The sequence below is a fragment of the Aspergillus melleus genome (assembly GCF_016097325.1).
Source record: "Aspergillus melleus strain CBS 546.65 chromosome Unknown contig7, whole genome shotgun sequence".
NCBI classification, from domain to species: Eukaryota; Fungi; Ascomycota; class Eurotiomycetes; order Eurotiales; family Aspergillaceae; genus Aspergillus; species Aspergillus melleus.
In genome coordinates, this window is record NW_025763376.1 from 1871376 (window position 1) to 1896002 (window position 24627).

The 24627-nt window shown below is 51.9% G+C and overlaps 7 protein-coding genes across 7 annotated transcripts; 3 read left to right on the top strand and 4 right to left on the bottom strand.

Moving 5' to 3' along the window:
• Positions 1 to 1173: 1173 nt before the first annotated feature.
• LDX57_011573 (polysaccharide lyase family 1 protein) lies at positions 1174 to 3121 on the bottom strand. The gene is made up of 3 exons (XM_046093317.1): positions 2166 to 3121; positions 2008 to 2104; positions 1174 to 1929 (listed from the first exon to the last, which is right to left on the bottom strand). The coding sequence occupies exons 1-3, from the start codon at positions 2636 to 2638 to the stop codon at positions 1369 to 1371; spliced, it is 1131 nt and encodes a 376-aa protein (XP_045949295.1). The 5' UTR covers positions 2639 to 3121; the 3' UTR covers positions 1174 to 1368.
• A 3275-nt stretch (positions 3122 to 6396) lies between these two features.
• On the bottom strand, positions 6397 to 7759 carry LDX57_011574 (cytochrome P450; the record flags this gene model as incomplete). The annotated part of the gene is made up of 5 exons (XM_046093318.1): positions 6397 to 6561; positions 6633 to 6668; positions 6726 to 7137; positions 7198 to 7584; positions 7641 to 7759. 5 exons carry the CDS (start codon positions 7757 to 7759, stop codon positions 6397 to 6399), a joined length of 1119 nt encoding a protein of 372 aa, XP_045949296.1.
• A 2392-nt stretch (positions 7760 to 10151) lies between these two features.
• On the top strand, positions 10152 to 10487 carry LDX57_011575 (uncharacterized protein; the record flags this gene model as incomplete). Its single annotated transcript, XM_046093319.1, has 1 exon — positions 10152 to 10487. The coding sequence occupies one exon, from the start codon at positions 10152 to 10154 to the stop codon at positions 10485 to 10487; it is 336 nt and encodes a 111-aa protein (XP_045949297.1).
• A 535-nt stretch (positions 10488 to 11022) lies between these two features.
• aspf34 (cell wall protein PhiA) lies at positions 11023 to 12027 on the bottom strand. The gene is made up of 2 exons (XM_046093320.1): positions 11549 to 12027; positions 11023 to 11466 (listed from the first exon to the last, which is right to left on the bottom strand). The coding sequence occupies exons 1-2, from the start codon at positions 11847 to 11849 to the stop codon at positions 11210 to 11212; spliced, it is 558 nt and encodes a 185-aa protein (XP_045949298.1). The 5' UTR covers positions 11850 to 12027; the 3' UTR covers positions 11023 to 11209.
• Positions 12028 to 19193: 7166 nt separating this feature from the next.
• LDX57_011577 (alpha/beta hydrolase) lies at positions 19194 to 20380 on the bottom strand (the record flags this gene model as incomplete). The annotated part of the gene is made up of 2 exons (XM_046093321.1): positions 19194 to 20060; positions 20126 to 20380. The coding sequence occupies 2 exons, from the start codon at positions 20378 to 20380 to the stop codon at positions 19194 to 19196; spliced, it is 1122 nt and encodes a 373-aa protein (XP_045949299.1).
• LDX57_011578 (uncharacterized protein) lies at positions 20194 to 22227 on the top strand. The gene is made up of 4 exons (XM_046093322.1): positions 20194 to 21228; positions 21286 to 21470; positions 21542 to 21662; positions 21727 to 22227. The coding sequence occupies exons 1-4, from the start codon at positions 20927 to 20929 to the stop codon at positions 22130 to 22132; spliced, it is 1014 nt and encodes a 337-aa protein (XP_045949300.1). The 5' UTR covers positions 20194 to 20926; the 3' UTR covers positions 22133 to 22227.
• Positions 22228 to 22872: 645 nt separating this feature from the next.
• LAP1 (M28 family metallopeptidase) lies at positions 22873 to 24203 on the top strand (the record flags this gene model as incomplete). The annotated part of the gene is made up of 4 exons (XM_046093323.1): positions 22873 to 23025; positions 23093 to 23525; positions 23590 to 23906; positions 23970 to 24203. 4 exons carry the CDS (start codon positions 22873 to 22875, stop codon positions 24201 to 24203), a joined length of 1137 nt encoding a protein of 378 aa, XP_045949301.1.
• Positions 24204 to 24627: the final 424 nt, after the last annotated feature.

Consider the following 24627-nt stretch of genomic DNA (forward strand, 5'->3'; position numbering starts at 1 on the left):
GACTCTGCCCGGAAGGACAAAACGCACAGTTTGGTAATTTGTCTACATCGTTTCTCCAATTTGAGCAGCCAGCGCTTGTATACTACCGGTGACGGTCGACTGGTCGTGCGTGGGCATGATCCAGTCTATAGTCTAGTTGCCATTATCTTGAAGAGGATGAGCCGATGGGCGTCGGACGCGTATGGGGAGATACACAAACCCAAGGAGTCTTGTCACTGCAGTTGTGGGTCAGCCTTGTTAAAGGAGCAAATATTTGTTCCATCATTGGAATTCCAGGCCTATCACCAGCGAGGATGGTCTTGCAGCTGCGAGTCTCACAATGTCAATCCATCTGTCGTATCTCATGTCGGAGCTAAACGTGGGGACCAACACAACATTCTCTACGGAAGCCGAGTGACCAACCTGACTCTAATCAACCCAATCGGGATCGCATTCTGCAACAACCACATACTTCCGAAAAGGTCGAGATTCAGGGTATCGCGGGGAATCATGACAGCATGATATCGTCAGACAGCGTAGGCCAAGTAGCCCTAAGCTGTACCACGGAATGCCCGCTGTCACTCGCGGGGCGCAGTTGACCCACGCCACGAACCTGTCAATAAGAATTGGTCATTTACCATACCCCGACCAATCTATCTGGGCGCGGATGGCATCAGGGGAAGTACACCGTAGGTATAGGTAGAACAGACAGAGTACCTACTTAGGAAAAGGTTGGCCGAAGGCCTAGACACTCCTCCAGGTAACCTATACGGACACTGCATCGGCACGTCGTAGGAGATAAAACGACGAAGCCTGCGCCGGAGAAAGCGGGGCTCGTGTCAGCCGGGTATACGGCCGGCCCAGCTCACTCTCGACGACGGATAGGTAGTCTTAGAATCATCAGTCCTACCCCTGCATGACGCAGGACTAGGAGTCGGGCTGACACGCGCCAAGCGTTCGCGCGCGCCGCCGGCGCTTCGGTATCTGCAGCCACGTCTCGTCCGTGCGCTACCACAACAACGAGGTGGAGAAGGTAGGGAAAGGGGCATTTTCTCGCGTCGCAAAGGCCGACGCAAGAAGGCAAGGGAAAAGGTCCTCCGGCTGTCTCTAGCCTGGTCATCGCGGTGGCGCGTCGGTAGATGACATTCAGTTCCGCTCATTCCCAAGAGAGGCACGAGCCAATTAACTACAACAATCTTCTTATGATCTGCAGGTATAGATGCGAGGAAACGGCGTGCTATCTCAAGGATTATATTATACTAAGCTAAGATAGAGAACCTTTCGGGGGCCAAACATTCGAATCTCAATCCCGCGCAGGATTCATGGCGTCAATCTGTCCTGGCTCGGCGTCCTCCACTTAATTTGACTAGTCCAATCCGTGAACAACCTTTACAGGTTACCCTGGCCGGCGTTGGAGGCAGGACCGGTGCCAGCGGCGTCGGCGTCGGCAACGCTCTCGCCCTTGAACTTGGAGAGGACGTCAGTGGAGGTGCCAGCCAGGTCGCCAGAGCTGGAGAAGGAGTTGGCCACACAGGCGCGGTCGATGTAGGAGCTGCAGGTGTCGGCGTCGCTGCTGGACGAGAAGAGCTCACCAGCCATGGAGGACTCCTCAACGGCGGCGGTCACATCGGAGAAGGTGTTGCCCTCGGCAAGGACGTAGCCACCCTCGCCGATCTCGAAGGCGTGGTTGGTGTTGGAGTTCCAGTAGTTGTTGACGGCGTGCAGGTAGGTGTTACCCTGGACCTTGGGGGCACGGCCGCTGGTCTTGTAGAAGTAGTTGCCCTTCATGGTGACCTTGTCGCTGGAGCCGGTCAGGTAGACGTTCCAGTAGTGGTGACCGTCGCAGGTGGCCGAGTAGTCGGACTCTCCGTTAATGTAGTTGTTGGAGAGCGTGACGCGGTTGTCCGCCTCCGTGCCCAGCACGTAGTGCTGACGACCGATACGAGCAGTCTAGGAGACAGAATTTAGGTCAGTGCTGTGGTCTAGCTGGGACGGCAGATGCCCATCCCTGAGGGCAAAGTGGCTTACCGTAACGTGGTCAATCCAGACGTTGTCGGCCTCGTTGAGGGTGATGGCATCACCACCCCAGACGTACTGGGGGTTGATGTCGGTGATGGCAATGTTCCTATCGCATCCTGTCAGCCAATTGCTTGCTCCCTCGCCTCCCCCTTTTTCTGGCTACATACTGGACGATGACGTTCTCGACACCGTTGACGATGCGGATACCCTTGCCCTTGATGACACCCTTGGTGCCCTCGCCGATCAGGGACTTGTTGGAGCCGACGGTGATACCGAGCTGGCCAGCGTTGTCGTACTTGACGTCGGCGCTAGGGGCGTCCGACTCGTAGTTGGTGCACCAGTCGTCCTTGTTGATGGCGAGCTGGCAAGAGGAGCCGGTACCCCAGGGGGCGCAACCAGTCTCGGAGCTGGTGCCCTCGGTGCCGGTGAAGTCGAAGGTCTGGGAAAGGACGATAACGCGGGCCTCGTCGTCACCGAGGTAGGAGACCAGCTCGTCGGTGGATTCGGGGTAGACCGGGGTGGCACTGCCACCACCAGTAGCACCAGAGGCGAAGCCCTCGGCGGTGCCCTGCACGGAGGCGGCGGCCAGAGCCTTAGCGCTGAGAGCAGCGAGAGTGGTGAGAACGGCGGCGTACTTCATCCTGGAAGTTTAAATGTGGTATAATAAAGATTATGGTTTAAAAGAATGACAAAGCGTGACAAAAGAAACGAATGAATGACCGAAGGGAGTTGGTTGGGTTGGAAGAAGAAACGTTCCAGAAGAGCAGATCCGTCGGCACTTATATACCTTTGCTGCGATCCTTTCCGCTGTCTGCTTCGATCTAACTCTAGTTGTCTCCGTAAATGCCCACAGATGCCGATTCCCAATTCCCAAACGGACCTCAGGAAGCCATCGTTTGGGATCGGGTTGAGGAAAGGCTGCGGTAGGTGGGTAAACCCGCCCATGGTTATCCCGAGCAATATCCGCCGTCCAGAAGCTCCAAACTGGACGTGGTGAATGGCCATGTCGATCCTCTGGCAGGCCGATTTGGTTTGGGAAGGAGATCGACAGCGTTGAAGCGGCGTCTGAAACACCCCCACCGCGTCCATCCGGTCAAACCTCCGACCGGGACTCCGTAGGCACGGAGTTGGCAAAGAAGGGGGAAAGCAGTCGACCGGGGCCACCATCCAAAGTGCTTAATCCATTTAATTAATTAAAAGTTGAGTGTTTCGGGTTAATGGGCAAGTGAAAGCCCTTCCTCAGTCAGCGCTGCTTCATTAGAGCCCTCGGAAGTTTCCCGATTGAGGCTAAGGCCATGACGCGGCTCGAAGAGGGAGACATTTGGACGCAGAGAGACCGGATGGCAGATGCCAAATGCCCCGGGCGCGATTTCCCCGGGCTTTTTACTGCGTCGCGAGAGTGGTACTGTGGTAGAGACACCGTGGTTGCCAAATGGCTCGCGCAACGGGGATAGGCATGCCTGTAAAGCCCTACCGGTGCCTATCACCCGGCTGGACAGAACATGTTCCCTCGCCCGAAACCGCAGGCTTTACTCGGAAAAGACATGAAATGGTTGATCATACGACCCGTGTGGCCCTCCTTGGGAGTCTCCTGGGTACCCCGTAAGCGTCGTCGACTTCGTCGGCTTCTCCACCGAAGCCCTAATCTAACAAGGGTGCTCCACCACCAGCGCGCCTCCTCCGCAATATCCAACGCCGACCGGCGAGATTAAGCATGCATATTGCATTCCACAGTTCATCAATCCTGGTTCCTCTGAATGGCTGGCTGTTGGTTTGTATTTCAGCACTCAATTTACCCGTCCACAAAATGGTTCCACGAGCCTCGTTCAACGTTCGGCATCACTTTCTCTTCTTCCCATTCTCGACTTCATCCACCCCTGTCGGTGGCCTCGTGGTCTCACCTCCTGAGCGATCTTTATTACCGGGCAATGTCAGCTCCCACTCCGATATTGCCCAGGTGTGAACCAGGTCAGCCGTATAGTGTCACAGTGTGTCTCATTCGGTATAATTCTAAAGTGGGAACCGATGATCACAATCACCAACTGTCAGTTGGCTGTCGTTGTAGTGTAGAATGCAGCCTCATTGCCCTTTCAGATGAAAACCGGATCCGAAAGAGGCGAGACCTGTTTCCCAACATACGTACGGTCTAGCAATGCTAACACCTTTCTCAACAGACTATTACCATCGGCACCGTGATCCCTCATTTGGCGTCTCAACCTTCAGCAAAAGATACGCTGGCTCTTCTTGATTAAGAGAATGTCCTGATTATCTCCAGTTTGACTACGTTCTCAGTAGTGTCGGTCAAGGTCTCATGGCCAAGATTGTCGATCAGTCTCTCCGTACGGGTCTGCTGTGGTCCTAGAACGGAAGGAGGTTCTATCCTCGAGCATACTGTGAGATGCATCACAGTCACACATGGTGTCATCAATAGTGCCTGTTATCCTTTCGGGGGTTAATGATTTCGCCACTCGATGTCACCCGTCCTCCTCCGCCGGGCATCCCTTTTATGAAGGGATATTCTCCTACCATTCATGGAATAATTGTTGTCATAACAGCCCGATGTGCCAGAATGAACGATGGTCGCACTCAGGATTGCTCACTGCGTGTAGTGCCGGTTCTTTCTTCTGCTGGAATCGCCGATGATGTGCTCCGGTGTCCGCAAGTATTTGATACTCACGCCTCGTTGGCCACTTGTCAGTCAGCCTATTATGTACCTATACTTACTACCCAGAGACCGAGAGTAGAAATAAATATTATCGCATTCCTGCTGCATGTGCTCGATGATTTGGTTTCTGTTTATGCAGTTCTCCACTGCCTTGTCATTCAGTATCCGGATAACTTGGATGGGCACCGACGACATACCTCACATAGTTACATTCAGTAAGACATGACATTTGAGTCCTTACTCTAAACATGTGGAGATGCGAATATGCGTTTGTAAAGGTGTGGTTAGGATATGAGTGATTTGCTACTCATCGCGGCCGAGTCTCTATTTCCATCAATTCCTTCAATTCCTTTAGGCGCTTGACCACATATTGAGACGGACAGATAGATTATATATATCTATATAGGCTCATAGATTGCCTACGAGACATCAAATTGGTCTGAGGAAGGCATCTCAGGCACAGCATTCTATTGCTCTTGTTCACTTCTACGGAGCTCTAGTGGCCGCTTTGTGAATGCTAGATCGTCATGACGTTCGGTGACAAGCGGCTAGTTTTTGGAGTCACTGGTATTCTGAGATGTTGCTCTTTGCGAGACCTCAAAACCGCTCTAGGTTAGTAATAAAGATGGCTTGCTGACCGAGCGGCAGGATGGACGCAGAACAGAGTGGAAAACAGGAAAGAGGGACGTCGCCGCATTGGAAGCGTCGACCCCACTACTTTAATTAGAGTGGACCCACGGGGCCTTTTCACTATTTTAGTAGCTTTCCCCTGCCGCGTGGATCCATTCCTTCCTCGACCATGGGATGATGTGATGCCGTGATACCAGCGCACAATCCCTGTAGTGCGTCGGGATTGATGCAAGAGCACAAAGACCAGCTTGTCATGATATCAGACAGGCTCTATGAGGCCCGTTACGAAATACAACTTACTCTGTACCGATTCGAGACGGTCTTGGTCATTCCCTCCTATGATCAGTATTGGAATGAAAATGGACTTTCAGGAGGGAAAGGCTGTCGCTGGATATCTGGGATGATCAGGCTACCACGCTCCCTTTTCATATTGTATAAGATAAGGCAACGAACGGCCATGGACAACTCCCGCACATCGGCGCGCCTGGGGTCAAGGATAAACGCGGTGCTCAGAATTTGGGATGTAACAAACCCTGCACAGGCCTGTGGTTCCTGACAACCATGCTGCTGTCATTCGGAGGATGAAAATCCACGAGCTGGAGGCAACATACGTCCGCGGCATCAATCTCAGCAAGTTCCGTATACACCTCCTCATGCTGCCAATGCAGTCGATCTCATTCTCCGACTGTCCATTTCTTCCACCAATCACGGTCTGGTGGACCCAACCAACTGACTCGAAGGTCCAGTCTTGGCTTATCCTTGTTCGTACTCGGTATGTGCTGGAATCCTCGGACTAAGGCAGTCGCCAAGTTCGCTACGAGACTTTGGGTTGGCTAAATGCCAGTCCATCACTGTTTTTCTCGATATACGTACAATGTTACGCATGATTAGTGTGCATATTTTGCTTGTTTGACTTAGGAAAGCAAGCGCTGTCTTTTATCGGTCACAACATGTGTGATACTCAAACTAATCATGTACAAATCTAAGCACGAAAGAAGAATGTCAATCTCGCGGTAAGGATACTGAAAACATCTTGCACCACAATTTCCTAATCTGAGCTGGAATGGGGTTACTGACCTTCAGCACCTCAGATCTAGTATCTCTTATTCCATTTTGCCCTTCTTGCGTCGTCGAACCTTAATCTTGACCTTCACAGGCTTATAGAGCCAGTATGCCGTGGTTTCGATTTCTTCATTCTCAAGATCAAGCTCCATGTCGTACGATCGGATCAGCTCTGGAATTACCTTGTATATTTCGCACAGTGAGACCTGCGAGGAAAGTCAGGCGTTGCTCAATTGACGGGGCAATTTATGTGTGATTGGCATGGCGATGCTCTTACATGCTTTCCCATACACGTTCTGGAGCCTGCTCCAAACTGAAATCTGTCAGCTCTGGACGTAGCCAGTTAGGGACAAAAAGAAAAGGAACACACCTGAATGATATATCGACTCATTTCATCAGCACCGGAACCGAGCCATCTCTCCGGTCGGTACCACAGAGCGTCGTCGCCGAACACGGTTCGGTCCAGGTGCACGACTGCCGGGTTCACGCCGATACGGGTTTTCCCTGGGATCCAATGCCCGGCAATCTCGCAGCCGTGCTCTGGCACATTGCGTGGGAGCGTCAGACCCACGCTTGGATGGATCCGCATCGCTTCTTTGACACATGCGCCCAGGTAGGGCAGTTTGACCGCTTCGTCATAGGAGACGCGTGGGAAGCCGAGCTCACCGTTATTTGTGGCACGATCAATCTCCCGGCGAAGAACGTCGAGGACAGAGTCGTTTCTTAGTATATGATACAGGACGCCGGTCAAGGCAATGGACGTCGTGTCACTTCCTGCAAAGCTAGGTTGGTGATTAGACGATGTCTGTGAAAGATATGTTAACTATGGGCTTTCAGCTTACAAAGCACCATATGCCTCCAGCTTAACGTCATCGATATCGAAGTCTATTCTCTGACCCTCTTCGCGGTGAATCTTCAGTACTTTACTGAGCACATCGTGGCGTTTTGATACATTGTCGACTTCCTCGGACTGCCTTAGACGGTCTTCGACCGCAGCGTCGGCAGCCTTTGTCAGGTTTTTCAAAGCATTAAGGGAAGCCCTCATTCTAGGAAAGAAAAGGCCACTGAGCATGAAGAAGGGGCGAATGTATGTTGGCATAACGGCAGACAGTGTCATGACAGGAATCAAGGCATCCGTGGAAGACAAGTATCCCAAGTGATCGCTCTGGGACTCAAGAAATCCAAACATTTTGCCAAAATACAATTCGCCAATTACATCATATGCGTACCTGTTGCCAAGCGGTTAATCAGGACGGGAAACTGCATCTTTGCTGGGGTCGCCTACATTCGCGACCATTTGTAGAGGTCCACCGTGGCCTGTTGATCCGCGACTTCTCCGAATCGTTTTACAAGGAGGTCGGTACATGTATCCATGTGTTTCTCCGCTTGTTTGACACTTCCCATTGAATAGACATGACTAACAATCCTTCGCCGGCTTGCGTGTGTCTCTTCATCGGTTGCTGTGAAATGATCAGGGTATCTCGCTGTCGGGTGCGTGAGCTCGGGTCAGAACTTCATTCAAGTCTGTAAATTCCTACCGAAAGGTGATCGAAATGGTAAGTAGAAGTCCGTCTGCATTAATTAGAACGTCTGCCTGATTAAGCTAATGTCTTTGGAATTGCATTTATTACCTTAGTGAATCCGGACTTTATTCCATAAATCTTCCTTATCGCAGCTGGGTCGCTAACTGCAAGTTCATTCGGTGCGATGCGAATCACAGGACCTGCTGATGGTCGGTTACAAGGACTATATCGCAACTGCTTTCTGACTGACCGTGTTTCATATGCAGTTTCCACTGCTCGTTCTCAGCATTTCCTCGAGCCACCATCATCACTATCCATAGCCTTGAAACAGCAGCAAGTGGCGGCCCCGGAAATTTTGCCAGCGGATGCAGCCACCTAGCATAAAATATCCAGCCTAGCCAATACAATCCGGCAGACAAGGCCAGACCTTGGAGGATAGTTTGAATCTGCATTCTACCACTCAACGTCGACTGCCCGAGATGATGGATTCCAGAAGACGCTCCCTCCGGAAGTGCGTCAGCCTGGCTATTATACGCCACGCTGTTCGACAAATCACGGAGGGCTTGGCGTAATCTCCATGAGCAGGGATCATGGCACCGGCGTTCGCTAACATACTTAATAGTGGAGTAAGGTTGCATACGGCGGACTGTACTGGCTATGCGGCAAAAACAATTTTTGGATTTGGATTTTGCCGGTAGTACTCCGTGGCCTCAGATTAATCCCCTGTCCCTACCTACTCTACCTACTATGCTTACTCTGCATGTTAGATTAAGAGTAAAATATATAAAAAAGAAGATAGGGCAAGGAAAGTAGATAAAGTTCGTAAAGTATGATAGACGGGGTAGGCAGGATAAACGGGGTAACCGGGGTAAGTAGACAGGTAGGTAAGCACAGTAAATGGAGATAAAAGGGGTGAATTTCGTGTATTTTGCATGTAGAGCAGTGGTAATAAGTCTTATTACTATATAAGGAAGGAAAATCTGACATGTCATTATTATAGCGGTGTATGCGGTGAAGGCCTTAATGCAAAACAATAAAATAAACCGTTATTTTTTGCCGCATGGCCAGTACTGTCCGTCGTAGTTACATTTTATTATGATACTAATAATCCGTAGGATGCGCGCAGCTTAGCACTTCTTGGTCGGCATTTGCAACGAACTTCTTGCCTATCCCAGCAGCCCCCTGGAATGAACTTTGTCTATTATATTCGACCCCCTCCCCACCCCAATTTCTTTATGTACTACTTGCCTCTCGCGCTATCATGGGCGTTAACCTGCTAGCACGAGCAGCCCTTGCTGGCGCCATTTCGGACGACCAGGGTTCCCCTTGGGCCTGCCGATGTCGCCCCTACGTTCGGAGAATAAAGAGCACAGGAAAGCCCCGTTGACTGCTCTCCAATTCTTCTCCGCCAACTGAACGCAAAAATGCAATTTCTTTGGCTGATTATGCTTCTTGTCTACTGCCCGTCTCGGGTCAATACTGCAACAGCCGGGGTACCTACGTGTGCGGTAAGGTTTGAAATTGCCTGCTTCTCTCATGACTTGGTCCTGAGTCATTCTTCTAAACCCAGAAATATTGCGTTTCTCAGGGTCAGCAGATGACCCCGTGCAGTCTCTCCAACACGACATGCACCTGCGCGGACACTGGGTTCAAGGCAAGTTTCATTACTTGCGTCATGATGAATTGCCCTTTAAAAGATGCGCTTAGTATGTCCTCCACCCTCATTTCTTTCCTTTTTTTTTACTAGTCTGAGTTTAGAAGCAACACGCAATTGGACCAGTGCAACGTGTAATGAACCCATTCGCGATCGTTCCCATATTACTCCTCTCGTCACAACAATATTTGGCACCTTCGCCATTATCACAACGTTCTTGAGAAGCTTTCATTTTAGAACTCACTTTGGTATTGAGGACATATGCGCAATCTCAGGCTTAGTAGGTCTGTCTCAGAGTTTGACATCAGCAACTGCTAATTGGCTCAATAAGTTGGCTGCGGTGCCAATGGGGGCACTGGAATATCCGAGTAAGCATGCCATACCCATCGGGATCCCAGAAGTTCGCCCGATAAATATGCTCATCATGTTGTATTCAGTGTCAGCCGACGGTTTTGGCAAGGACATTTGGACAGTACCCTTTGATAATGTGACCAGGATTGTAAAAGTGAAAACGAAATGCCCGCGATATTATTCTTCAACTATGGTCTTGATTCTAACATATGCATAGTACACATGGATCACGCAACTGCTCTATATTGCTAGCCTTTCATGCGTGAAAATGGCGTTTCTAATTCTATGTCGACATATATTTCCCAACGACGGTCTTCGGAAAGTCATATATATTCTCATGGGAATTGTGCTGGCCTATTGCGTTGTCTACATGGTTGGTCTTGCATTTGAATGCCTTCCAGTCTCATACATCTGGACGCAGTGGACGGGAGAAACGATAGGTCATTGTTTGAACATCAATGCTTTTGGATGGTCATGCGCGATTTGGAATATCATTCTGGATTTGGCTATCATGGCCGTCCCTCTTTTCGGGGTCCGAAAATTGTCTCTGCGCAGGAGAAAGAAGATTTTGATAATGGTGATGTTTGGGGCTGGTCTTTTGTAAGCTCTTTGTCCCGATGTCGCTCTATTCCGAAGAATGAGCCGGTTTAACTTCTCTTAGCGTGACAATCATTAGCATTGTCCGACTGAAGGCAATAATTGCGTTTGCGAACACAACAAACCCCACATGTGAGTCCAATGGTGTGCCGTCAAACTGAAGTTAGAGGATTAACCTTCTCAGATGACAATGTACCGACAGCGTATTGGTCCGTGATGGAATGTTACAGTGCCATAGTGTGCTTGAACATGCCGGCCATCCGGCGTTGCTGGAAGTCATGCATATCCATGTGTGCATTTCGCTCGACTATAGTGCCATCGGATGGTGACCCAGTCTTGCCTATGAGAGGCAGGTCCAGGAGGCATTCTGTTTCTGCGGTCGTTGGGAGGATGATAGGGGCTAATGGCAACCAGCATAGCGACGTGGAAGACATCGAACTCCTCGAGACGAGGACACGAGAGAAAACCGCAGATGCGATATGATTCCGACAGTGGTTCTAAGCAAAATTGGAGTAAGGAAAGGAGAAATATTATGGGATGGGGCAAAATTAAATAAATCAAGTAGGTTTGTTCAATAGCTAGATTAAGATTTATTTATATACATTGGTAACAATATGTATCGCTGAGGATATCTGCCGTCTCTAGGTTGTGGAAGCGCCAGGTTCCCCGACAAAAGTATTATTCACATCCCAGGATGGGAAAGGATGACCGGCAATGCATGCTGGGCATTTACTCGGTGTAGCGGCAGCCGTTGGGGTTGGTGGTGGGGATGACACGAGCGGCGATGCCGACACAGTCCTTGTTGCCGCCGGGGTTGGCGTTACCAGCGGAGGCCCAGATGCTCCAGGCACCGTCGATGCTGTTGGGGCAGGCAATCAGGCTGCTGCCGTCGAACTCGAGGTGGCCGTTCTTGACGGCCCAGCCCTCACGCTCACCGTTGCGGGGAGTGGGCTGAGCACCGGTGGTGTAGCCGATCTTGCCCTGGCCTGTGATGGAGTTAGTTTACGTTTTAACTTTTAAAAACGTGGATCGATCTCGCAAGAAGTGCGATGCCAAGGAAATACGTACCCATGCCGGAACGGTCGACGTAGATCTCCTGGGGAGTAGCGGAGGCGTCGTAGAGGTAGAGAGCGCCGTCCTGGATGTAGAAGGTAGCGGACTGCTCCTTGGGGCGGGCACAGCTGGCACCCTGGTTGGGCAGGCCGGCGAACAGGCTGCTCTTGGCCGCGTTGAAGCCAGCGTTCTGGACACCACTGCCGGAGTGGATGGCAATGACGCCGAAGGTGTCGTTGTCAGAGACCTGGGCAGCAGGCATGGCAGCGGCGGTGGCAGCGGCCGCGGAAGCAACGAAGAAGCGAGAGAAGTGCATGGTGATTGAGTTGGTTGGTGAGGAAGAGAAGTTGGAAAGTAACTTGGAATGGAAGATGAAGATGAAGATGAGAGTGAGTGAGTGATGATAGAGACGATTCGGGGAGGGAATCAGGCCGCCTTTATAGCCATCGGGAGAGCAGCGATCCTATCCATCTTGACTCTTGGTCCAGAATCCGTAGACCACTGGGATAGTGAGTACAGTACTCACTTCGTCACCCGGTTTCTCCTCCAGACTCCTCAGGGCTCAGCCAGCGGGCGACGGGAGATGCCGTCATGCCGGCCGACGTACCTAAAATCAGGGCCCGGCTATTATTAGGTGTATTCGGTTCCAATTGGCCCCGTGTCGTGAGCGTGGAGCCCCTAATCGCCGCTAAGGGACCGCTAACCGCACGCTAAGGGCGTAACCCTGGCGGCTTGTTTCGGATCAGACGTGCCCGCAGCCCCCGAACGGCCAGCAATCAAGACATTGTCTCAACTGCGTTCTCTTCTAAACTTCTTCATTCTTTCTAGTTCCCTGTTTCCCTCTCGTCTCTAGTCTACTTCGAGTTGGCCTCCGGTGGGGTAGATCAGGAAACCATTGACAATAAATCAATACATAATACTAATAGGCACCGCTCAGCCTCGATGTCTGACCTCGTGCGCCTTGGTTGTCTCAAGCTCAGAATAGTCTTGTCAATAATTGCCTCTTCCGAGGTTCTTTTCCGTCGTATGATTAGACCATGCATGCGGTGAAGTGTGGCTAGAGCCTCGGTCGGTGGCAACGCTGCCACCGGTCACTCAATTCCGGAATGCCTGCCTGGGATCGATCAGGGTCTCCGGGGATTCGGGAGACTACTAGTAGTCTAGCAGTCTACGGAGTAGTACAACGGTGGTTCAGTCACGCCTCACGACAAAGAATAAGTAGCTTACACTGTGTACACCGTGTACTCCCCACCGTCGGCAATCCATCACCCACGTAATGAACTCAGCAAGCCCTCCGAGGGACTGCTAGAAAGGTTTGATTGAGTACCACGAGTCCACGACCTGACATCCGATTGACATCATTCCACCGTTAATGTGGTTTTCTCGCCACAACGGAAACCTCATTTCCTTCGTTTCCCCGACTGAGACCTGCAGGACGGACAACGATACCCACCTTCCCAATCGAACCTCGTCCCCGAGACGTGGGGACGCGCAGATCTACATGGTGCTAGGGATCGGAATTGACATTTTAAAATTGAAATTTTCATGAAATTAAATCTCCTTTCATGAAATGAAAAAACCCTTTCAAATTGCCAAGACTTTTGGGCCCATTTTTATAGTAAGTTAGGCTTATCATTGGCCCTAAGAGAAGGACTTGCTCTTGGAGTTGCTTACTAAGGAAGATTACCTAGATAGGAAGAATCCCCACATTTCATGTTTTGAATGAAAGAAAAACGTTGAAATTTCACCTTTCATGAAATTAAATATTTTTTTTGAAATGTCACCTACCCTATATGGTGCACCTTTTTTTAAATCACACTTCCCAACTAAATCACTTTCTATGAGGGACTAGACCCTGACCCTGAGGTCAAAACGAGGTAAGTTTTCTGCCAGTAGAAACCGACAGAAGAGATATGATGGCCAGCGCACGCTTGACGGTTCCTGGCCGAGCTCAACTCGTGCCACGGCGGACGTGAGAGAAACACTGGCCGTCAGATCTCCGGTCAAGGGTCAGAACATGCGCAATTGAGCGACGCTATAGCTGCGCAATAAGCGGGGGACGGCAGAGATCGAAAGATCGTATAGTATGACATTGACAGGGGATCATAGTCTCTGCCCCTCCGATCAGGAATGCAGACTCGCCCTCGTGCCAGTTAATCCAATGATTCGGCATCTTGATCCAGTCCGATCGTGGTATACTGATCGTGATATCATTTTCTCCTCCCGTTCCGTAGTCCAGTCTTCTTTGCTTGTCCATACCAGACCGAATCCGGAGTACGGAGTACACACTGCACAGTGTACACGTCAATTCGAGCTTTAGCACACATGGACGACCAAGTTTCCTAGTGCCCCGTAGCATGATCTGGTACTCTTCGAATTAATCAATTCTGCTCACGGTCATTGGAAGACAAGATCGAGATAACGACGATCCCAATTAACCTGGTTAACGAGTTGCTGCGATTGCACATGGCCCGTCCTTCTAATCAATAACTTGGAGAACTGGCAAGGCAATTCGGATCAATTGAGAACTTTAGGAATTGATTTATCTCCACGGGCTGAGCCGTATTGTTGCAATTTGCAACAGTTGGGTGAGCACTCAGGGCGTTGCCTGAGGCTAACGCCCAAGCATCTGGGAGAAACAACCCCCTCACGCCCTGCCATCTCTCTTCTAGATAGTAAATTCATCTCATAGAATTTGTTTCGATGGACATCTTCATCAATAGTCACCGTAGAAATCATTCCCAAACCCTGTTTCATCTACAGAAGTTGTTGTGCTCATCGCGATAAGTCACTGTTGACCTCAAAATATATACCCACAACGGGGCGAGAGAATATTGAAGGTTGTGCGCAGTACTCTAAACTTAACACTTATTCTTTCTCGAGACCAGATCAAACGACACCGAGTGAGTGTACTCTCCTATATAATTTTGTCGACATCCAGATAGGATACTGTGCGTGGGGTAACGTTATATAAAGTGACTACTGCTACTGTAGGAGTTTGGGATGCCTGAGGTTGCAGTCTGCCAACAGTACAACTCCATGGCCATTCCATGTATGCAGGCCTAGAGCATTGCTTCTGATCATCTCATCCCGTTGAGATGATTGCATCCATTCATTCGAATACCCTCGGCAATCCCCCTTACCTGGTCCTGTATTGCTGAGCGGGACAGCAGAAATCGGTGGCCTGAGGCTCCAAGGCATCGATTTCTCTCCACTCTCTCCTCCCCTTCTCTCTCTCTCTCTCTCTCTCTCTCTCCTTCCTCTCCTTCCTCTCCTTCCTCTCCTTCTTCTCCTTCTTCTCCTTCTTCTCCTTCTCCTTCATGTCTCGCTACTCCCCTTCTTCCGTCGCCCCTTCTAATCCCCAGTCGAACTAAACCGTCATCTTCCTCGTGATTGTCTAGATTAAAACTGGATCTATCTAATTGAGCCTGTCGCCGAAATACGACCGCCTCAACACTCGAGCCCGCGCGGAAGGACTGGACGAAGGGAGAAAATTGCCTCCACTCCTGATTCTGTTTTCTTTTTCGTGATTGCCCCATGTGGGCAGTGTTCATCCATTAAGCTGCATGATAGCTGGCGTGCTGAATCGATTAAAGGAATCACGAAGGCAACGGTCAATGGCGAAAACCAATCTCCTATCGACCCTTGGCTAGCGATCGCTTTGCCTCAGCGAGAAATGCATCTGCGAGTGGTTTCGACCATTGTAAGGTCACAATGTATGGGATTGGTGAATTTTGGTTGGACAGGGTGGCCGTCGCTCATCTGATGCAGGGGGGCTTGAGCAATGCCGTGGTGATGGCGGGGACTGCGGTCGCGCTTCGTAATGAAGCGACGAACTATAGCCAATAATTCTCCCTCACTTGTTTCGGGAGTCTTGCATGCCGCTGCAGCCCTTGGAAACCTGCAAGCCTTGTGCAGGTTTTCTCATATCTTCGTGCTGTTCGTTCGGCTGATGGCCGACCAGGCGATGGTAGAACGGGGCCGACCGTCAAAGTTCAACGAAGGAAGGCTGCCAGGCGCTTTATCGGATCGTATTTTCGTTCAAGAAGTAGTGCTATCGCTCGGAAACTTTCTGATTACATCCTGCAGGAGCCACTTGCCTACGGGCCAAAGCAGACGATGCAACAATGCCAGAAGGGTCGCGTCCACACGATAGCCTTCTAGGGAGAAGTTTCAATCAGTTCATGTCCTTGCGGGCGACATGCTTAGCGCCCCTGACTGCATTGATCCTTTCGCAAGACCTTCTCCTTGTCTGTCGCAACGAATCCTGCGTATCTCAAAATGCTTCTACTGAACCACCCACTGACAAGTACTGACGCATTGAAATGATCGGATCCTTTAGGCGCCGTTCTCTGGAGAAAGTTCACGACAAGCTTTCATTATATACGGAGAATGCGACCGCGAGTTGGTTGGTAGTCCTGCCTCCCAAGACAAGCCTATCCAAGATTCAGATGCCCGATGTTGCCACCCGAAACTGCAAATCCCTTTTTTTGCGAGCGAATGAAGGACCCCAAGAAATTGAACATTTCCCAGAAGCGTTTGAAGCTTGGCGGAGAGCGCATTACTTACATTTTTGGACCTACCCTGTCGCTTTTGACCAGCCCCGTCAAGTCGTCAACTCCTTGCCAAAGAAGGTGCTGTCCAACCCAACAAACTCGCCGCGAGCGGCTGTTGCTGGCATGCCACCTGTCGGAGGCCGATTCGCCAAAGGCCCCTTAACCATATTCACATGGAAACCTAGGTTGCCAAGAGATGTAGGACAGACAGGTGACGAGATCTCGCCGAGCGGAGCCGATGGCACTGCTGGTGAATGGCATCTAAAACGATCGCTTGTTCCGATCTTCCGGGCCTGAAGGCGGATGGACACAGTATTTGTAGGGTGGGTTGTATTGTCGCTTGGCCATTTGCTTAGACACCTGCCATCACCGGAAGGCAGCGTTCTTCCCGATGTGCTCGAGTTTGTTTCGGTCCAGGCCTGACGACGACTTGTCTAGTCTTATCAGGGCAACAACAACGATTACCCGAAGACTCTCCCTGCCTGATTCCTCGCAGATCCAGACGAGACCAGCGGAATCTCTCCCGTCGCCGAGTATGGAACAGGCTTCCAAGTAGACACGAGGACTTTAAACAACCTTGACTCTTCCATGTCGTTGCTCATCCTCTCTCCGATTAAAACAACCGATTTTCACGATCCCGGCCGGTCAAACTAGTCGGCACATCCTTAGAACCTATGGTACCGTACTGTCTAGTGCTCTTGTCTTCGAACCTCTATCGTGGTTCAATATAGAGCCATCGCGCTCACGAGGAGATACGTATTCTGATACACGCGCATATAGCAGAGCAACGAAACGCAGCGATTGAAATTCGCTGCGTTTTCATTATGAACCTCTTAGGTCGAACAGACCGTGGGTAGGACTACAACCGACATGAACGTAGGTAGGTATTTGTGCGGCGGGACTGCGAGGCGGCCGCACCTCGCAGGCGACCTCCGTGGAACTCGACTCCGCGAAACGAAGCGGCATGTCCTATGATAGGCTTGATGCTCGGTGATTCGGGCACCTGCTTGAGCATCTACTGCCCGTTCTCGCGGCCATTTATTTTGCGGTTCTAGTCACCCGTGATCTCTAGGTGTAGGAGTCTTCTCGAATGGCGTTGTATCGCACTCACACTCAAGTCCGTGGATCCACGTGTCTTTCAGGCGTAGGCGGAGAGTGTTCCGTGGCGTCACGTTCCAAGATGCATGGGATGCTTGGTTGACGGAGCTACGGCCTTGAGGCATTCGGTATTCGTCCAGATACACATTTCCTTCGTCAGCCGATCCAAACGTCTTGGCCGGGGGGGGCGAACTGCAATGGATGAACTCGCGGCTATATATTGCTCGGCCCGGACAAGTAGCGAAAACATGAATTATCCGCAGATAGACGGGTTTGTTATATTGACGAGAACAACAAAATCTTCAATTGAAAAGAGCGCGCCATTGCTAGCCGGGTATTATCCCAGGAGGCGCAAGGTCATCGATGTCGGAACAGAAGAAGCCTGTGACCAACCAAAAGACCACCTTTGCAAGCTTGTGCCAGAGCTATGAGTAAGAGAATATAGCCATGCCGACATTGTAGGTCATTCTGTATCAGGAGAATATGGAGAGCAAATCAAAGACCATGAAACGGAATCCAGATGGACCCAGCCACTCATTTCAGATTCACATGCGGCTGACACAAAAGGATTGGAACTACCAAGAACATGATGTTTAAACAGTTTGGGGGTGAATTAAATAGCAACAGCAGCGGTCAAAAAGAGCAAAGACGCCCCGACGACAGAAATCCCTCGCGCGCTGTGCATTCACCTTGATGAGAATCCAGTTGATCGAGCGAGTATCCTGGGCCTGCGCTGACCGTCGATCTTTGACAAGCGCCGACGTTGAATTTGGCTTTGGCTAGGCCCTTGTTGAATTTGAAAAATGAACGATCAAACCGATCTTTGACTTTTGCACCTCAAAACACTGATAGCGACCCAGCGCGATTCCAAATCCTTCAACAATTGAGACGGCCTGGAGTGTTTACTATGCCTGCCTCACCGGCCGGCGCTGGAGTTGTCTCGGATGCTCGAGGGACCAACATCAGGCATTGACCTGCTCGTTAAGGGGCTTCCCTCGGTCGTTGTTGCTGGTCTGAACAGGCCGGTGAATTAGCCTCATTCATAGCACAACCCGATGCGTTTTGGCTACAAGAGGAAACAGTGCCGTTAATATGAGAACTCCCGTAGTCCGATGCGGGCCATCACTCATCTTGCACCGATATATGGCGAATTAATTGCACGATATTACTGTGATATTAGGATTGCATAATGGCAGGTTCCAGCCTGTCCTCGGGCACACGCTGATGCCCTGATTGTGAGATAGGAACGTTTTCATCCCACCATCAGAAGGCGCCCGCGCCCCCCCTTTATCCACTGTGGTTCACTTCTAGACTTCACTAACGGGAGTTTTGGGAAAGAAGAAAAGGAGATCATGGCCACCCTTCGGCCGACAAGACCCACTGCCCTGCTTCAAGCGGTAAAAGAGGCCTCCGATCCTCCTGTTCGCGTCCTTCGCCTCGCCATCCTCCACGTGGAATCATCCCCATGATTTGCGGAAACGCGTTGTGATGTGCATGGTCAGTGTGTTTGGTGTTTGCGATGTATTCCTTGAATCCTTCGGCTGCATTGATGGATTAAAATCCAGTCAACATTGTACATGCAATTCAACTCTGATAGTGGAGGTGCCCGCGAGAATTGCAGACCCACCGAGGGCCCGTCGGGTTATATCCCTCAATTTATTTTTTTCAATTTTGTTGGCTGCTAGAGTCCAACGCAAGTTGAACTTGCTCCGTAATTGCCATTTCCCCTTTTTTGAGACGCCCGGAAGTCGCCCGAGCCGGGGTTTGTTCGGGTTCGCGATCCGAGGCTGCCGAGAATGCGAGCAATAGTCGTGAGTTATGCGAATTTGACTGTACGTGGCCACTGGGAAGGCAGTTGATGGTCGCCGAAGCATCAATATTATCGAGAATACCATGGATCTCATCACAATGAAAGATAAATACAAAGTATAAGTAAATAATCAGGTAGAAGCGTATAACTCCACGCACAGCAAGGAGTGAAGCTTATCTCCACGTAACACATCGTTCTATTGCTTTTCGATCCATTTCTGGATCACGCCGGCCACTTCGTCGCTGTTCTTCTCAAGGAAGACCATGTGGCCGTTGCCGTGGATACCGAGCTCGCCAAGCTGCATGTGCTCGGCGGAGACACCGGCCTGCTTCAGGAATTTGACCGTGCACCAGTCGTAGGGCGCGTGGTAGGAGGACTCGGTCGTGACCAGGACGACAGGGACCTTCTGCAGGTTGACCAGCTTGCGAGGCGTTGGGTGGTCGGCCTGCAGCACGCACTCGTCGCGTGCGGTCGAGTTGCTGGGTAGCTTCTTGAGCGCGAAGTCGGTCTTCGGGTTGGTGACGGCGGGCGAGTAGGTCAAGGGAATGTCCGATAGACCGTAGGCCAGCGACGAGGCGTTCGCGGTCACACCACCAAAGGGCGGACCGGAGGGCTCCAACGAGACGATGGCATGCACCAGGTCGGGGCGCACCTCGGTGAGAATCCAAGGCATAATGCCGCCCTGAGAATGAGACAATAGGATAACCGGGCAGCCGATGAGGTCCAACAACGCCGCACCGGCCCGCTGCACGGTGATCTGCTGGCCCACGGCCTCGCCGAAGAAGTCAACGGTGGAGGCGTAGTAGGTGTCGAAGATCTTGTCGCCCATGAGGCCGGTGCCGGGCCACTGGGTGTGCAGCGCCGCCTGAGGCCATTGCATGTACTTCTTCGGGGCCGTGAACAGCTTCTGCAGCTTCTCCGCACTGTAGGTCTTCATCGTCCCATTGCCGGGGACGTGAGGGCTGCGACCCCGGAAGGTCTGGTCCAGCAGGTAGCATTCATAGCCCTGCTCCAAGAAGTATGAGGCCCATCCGCGGCCACCGTCGGGCTTGTTCAGCCAGTTCTGCGACCGGAGCGAAGTCAGCCTGGGGAATTAGGGTTAAGGTTCGGAGATTTCTTATGACGTACGGTGCCTGTCTGCGCCTGGCCATGGATGAAGACGATGGGATGCGGTTTGGAGGCGCCCCCCTGGGGGGTGAGCTTCTCCACGTACATCTGGTCGGCGAACAAGTGATCGCCGTCCGCATTTTGAACGTACTGGCCGCCCACGTACAGGTACTCCCGGTGATAGGCAATCTCAGATGCAGACGAGTTGGCGGCGACGGTGTTGCGTGCCAGGCTTGCCAGGGCGATCAGCCCTGTCAGAACGCCACTGGACCACATTTTGGATTGCAGGGGTAGAATATAGATTGACAAGGCAAATGGAAAAGGAAAAAACAACAGCAAAGGAACGTGAAGGGAACAAGGATTAGGGAACGCCCGGAAGCAGCACAAGGTTCTCAAAAGACAAAAAAGCAGTGCCGGCCAGTCCGATCACAGCAACCGGGTGGATCCACACACATACGAGCCTCTCCACTGCAGAGCCGATCCTCATTTCCTTCAGTCAACGCCGTCGGGTCGACCAGAATTCCACTGCGGCGGAATCCACCCGCAAGTCTGGTGAGCCGCTGGTCGGCGAATGGACTCAATGGGGGTGGCATCATCCATCGAGCAGTTGGGGCCCAAGGGAAAAAACCTAAAAGGTTAAAAGCATCCGACCCCAAAGACGAAACTTAGTTGGCCTTGGTTCAATTTGTGCCCATCTCCGAGGCTGTTTCTGCTTTCTCTCCTTCTCTGGTTTCGTTCCTCCGTGGAGAGCTTTTTAGTGTGGGCGTCGTCCGCTTCTCGTTCTCTCTCCCAGATGGCTGACTTGGTCCCTGCTCGTTCATCATGGCGAACACGACGCTGGTGCTGCTATGGCTTTTCACCTGGTTGACCGTCGCCCTGATCACCACGCGCCTGCTGATGCGCAAGGTGCGTCGCAAGCCGTTTGTTCTGGGTGACTATCTGTCCTTCGCCGCTATTCTCTGTGCCCTCGTTCGGCTGGCCCTGGTGCATGTCATCCTCATCTGGGGCACCAACAACATGTCCCTGGAAATGCGGCAGGCGCACCACTTCACGGACCAAGAGATCCACCGGCGTGAGATCGGCAGCAAGTTCACCTTGTGCAATCGGGTCTTCTACAACTCATAGTATGATTGTCCTTGCCGCCCAGACACGGAGAAAGGAGGACTGACTCGTTGATCTAGTCTCTGGATCCAGAAGATCGTCCTGCTCGATACCTATCGGCACTTGATCCGAAATCTGTCCTGGGAGAGACCGACTCTCCTGGCGTACTTGCTGATCTTTGCATCCACCTATATCACCGTCCAGGTGGTGACCTTTACGGAATGCGACCCATTCAATCACTACTGGCAGGTGCTGCCTGACCCGGGTATGTCGCAGGCCCTTCACGCTCTTCTGGAAGTCACGAAAGGATGAAGGATAGCTAACCGGTTGCAATAGGCACCTGCTCCCAGGCTCAACTGCAACTGATCGTCCTAGGGGTCCTCAATATCATCACGGATGTCATGTTGATTGCGCTGCCGGTCCCCGTCCTGGTCATGGTCAAGCGATCGTTCGCTGAGTACGCCTCCCCCGCGTTCGCCTGTTTCTGTACGTAGTTCGTATGCTGACTTGGTGCATGAAAGAAAACTGCAGCTTGCCGCTCTCTTTGCGATCGGTCTATTTATCGTGGTCATTACAATTATCCGCTTGCCGCAGAACGCCGAACACTCCACCGTGCAGGTGAACCGCACGACGTGGGCCAATGTCGAATTATTCGCCGCCGCGATCGTGTCCAACGCCCCCGTGCTGTACGGCTTCTATCGCGGCAGTCGCGAGAACTCGCGCTCGAGAGCTACCAACACCGGGACGGGACCGCACTCATCGCGCGATCGGGCGCTGGCCTCGCAGGATCAGCCTTGGGAATTGCATAAGGTCAATCATCCGCGACGGACTTCGGCGCTAGGGTCCAAGCTGGCGGCACGCCCGGCGCATGTCTATACGGAAATCCACGGCGAGAGCAGCGTGAGCGTCGAAGCCCGAAAATCGTGAAGGTTTCATTTCGTTGGTGGTAAAATAAAAACGGTTCATAAGAGTTATACCATAATAAGATAAATAATACCAGGCATTTTCACGATGAAGGCCAGTTACTCTGCATGTCGGACTCCGTAGGATTTGGCGCCGTCCGTTCCATTTCAATCATGGAGGCCGACGTGAGCCAAGGATGCAGGAGACGGCTGGAAGTCTTCTTTCACTTCGCAATAACCGCCATTCACCTATCAATCACCTCGCGTCCCAGTTCCTGACGAACTGGCTGTCTTGGCCTTGCTTGGCGTCTCGGGCCTCCCACGGACCTCCGCGCGGGTTGTCGATCTGAGGATCGCCAAGTTGGATGCAACCGTGGTATGTTGTCCGGATGACAGAAGAGCAGTCAAGGGGCAGGAAAGACGGAATTACCTAGGAGCGTACAAGGCAGAGTGAAGGGATATTTTAGAAGACAACGGAAAATTGACGGGTAACCAAGCCGGGTGAAAGAACCGGGGAAGGCATCAAGAATCGGTGTCTACCTAGTCGATCGCTTTCTAGGCCCAATTGCCGTCACACAGCCTTTTCTGCAGCTCTGCAGGGTATTTGAAATGCGACGGGACTCCGGCGCGATGCAACCTGGGGAGTCGTGGCTTGCCAAAGTCGCTCTATAAATTGCCCGGGGGTCCCCCCTAAAAGGATGTGCGCTTGCTGGTTGTACTGTACCACCCTACATCCTTCATCCTATCTTACTCCCAGTCCTCATCATGCGGTTCCCAATCTATGCCACAGCGCTGGCAGCAACTGCGTCGGCCCTTGTCATCGGCGAGCGAGCCTCGTCCGAGGATCGGTACATCCTCGAGTTGGCCCCCGGCGTCACCAAGGTGGTCACGGAGGCCGAAAAATGGTCCCTCAAGGCTGTAAGCAGATATGCTTCCTAGACCTGACATGGATGGTGGTTTCTCACTTGGATTGTTTTTCATCTAGGAAGGCAAGCGGTTCTTTGACATTACCGACGAAGTGAGCACCATCAAGACCGCCAATGTCGAAGACTCGCAGCAGCAGCTGGCCGTCACCTATCCTAGCAAGGTGCAGTATAAGGATACGGTGGAGAAGCTGATCCCCCAGTTGAGCAAGGCCAACTTCCAGACGGTGCTCAAGCCTTTCTCCGGGTTCCACAACCGCTACTACAAGAGTAACTACGGCAAACAGTCCTCGGAATGGCTGCAGGCCCAGATCCAGTCGGTTGTGGATGCTAGCGGAGCTAAGGGTATCACCGTCAAGCCCTTCAGCCACTCTTGGACACAGTCAAGCATTATTGCCACGATTCCCGGCAAAAGTAACAAGATCGTTGTCCTCGGCGCCCATCAGGACTCGATCAACCAGGCGTCGCCTTCCACCGGTCGGGCTCCCGGTGCGGGTGAGTTGACTAGCCGCCGTTGTCCCGCAATAGCACTGAAAGCTAACATGCGTTGCTTCTTCAGACGACGATGGCTCCGGAGTGGTGACAATCCTCGAGACGCTTCGGGTCCTTCTGAAGGATCCGAAGGTGGCGGCGGGCGAAGCGACTAACACCATCGAATTCCACTTCTACTCGGCCGAGGAGGGGGGACTGCTGGGCAGCCAGGCCATCTTCCGACAGTATTCGTCGCAGAGCAAGCAGGTGGTGGCGATGCTGCAGCAGGACATGACGGGCTACACGGAGGGCACCAAGAAGGCCGGCAAGCCCGAAGCCATCGGCGTTCTCACCGACTACGTCGACGCCGGACTGACCAAGTTCCTGAAGACTATTATTGACACGGTCGGTCGCTTTCCATTCGTGTGACCTGTGAGCGTGGTGACTGACCGGACCTGCTTTCCATAGTACACAACCATCTCCTGGGTGGAGTCTCAGTGCGGATACGCCTGCTCCGACCACGCATCAGCCAACCGATATGGATACCCCAGCTCCTTTGCCTTTGAGTCGGAGTTTGGAGACGACAGTCCCTACATCCACACTGCGCAGGATACAATCAGCACGGTCGACTTCGATCACGTGTTGCAGCATGCGCGCCTGTCTCTGGGCTTTGCCTACGAACTTGGCTTTGCCTCGCTGTGAGGACTGATGGAAGGCAGCGATGGCGTTCAGGGGTCGGAATACATACTAAATGTGACCCTGGTCCTAAGATATCTGACATGTATGGAGTGAACTATATGATGATCTGATAAGATGTGCCGCTATCGACCGGGGTATTTCCGTCACATAGATTATGAAATCGAGATAAATCAGACCAGCTGGTCGGAATGGACCTTGGTTTTGTGCATGATGTAGCTAGGAAGGAGGAATTGGTAAGAGACTTCCCCTCTGACTCCAGGATCATTGGGAGAATTGGAAGTCAGCGTAAGTAGCGTGCTGTCAAGCCAAAGAAACGAGGATCTGAATGCATGTAGGCAAAAGACCTCCAGAAAGGGCCAAGGGCCAAGTCCCAAACAAAAGGGGCCATGTCAAATGCCAGGTTGCCCCGCCCCCCACTGCAGGTGGG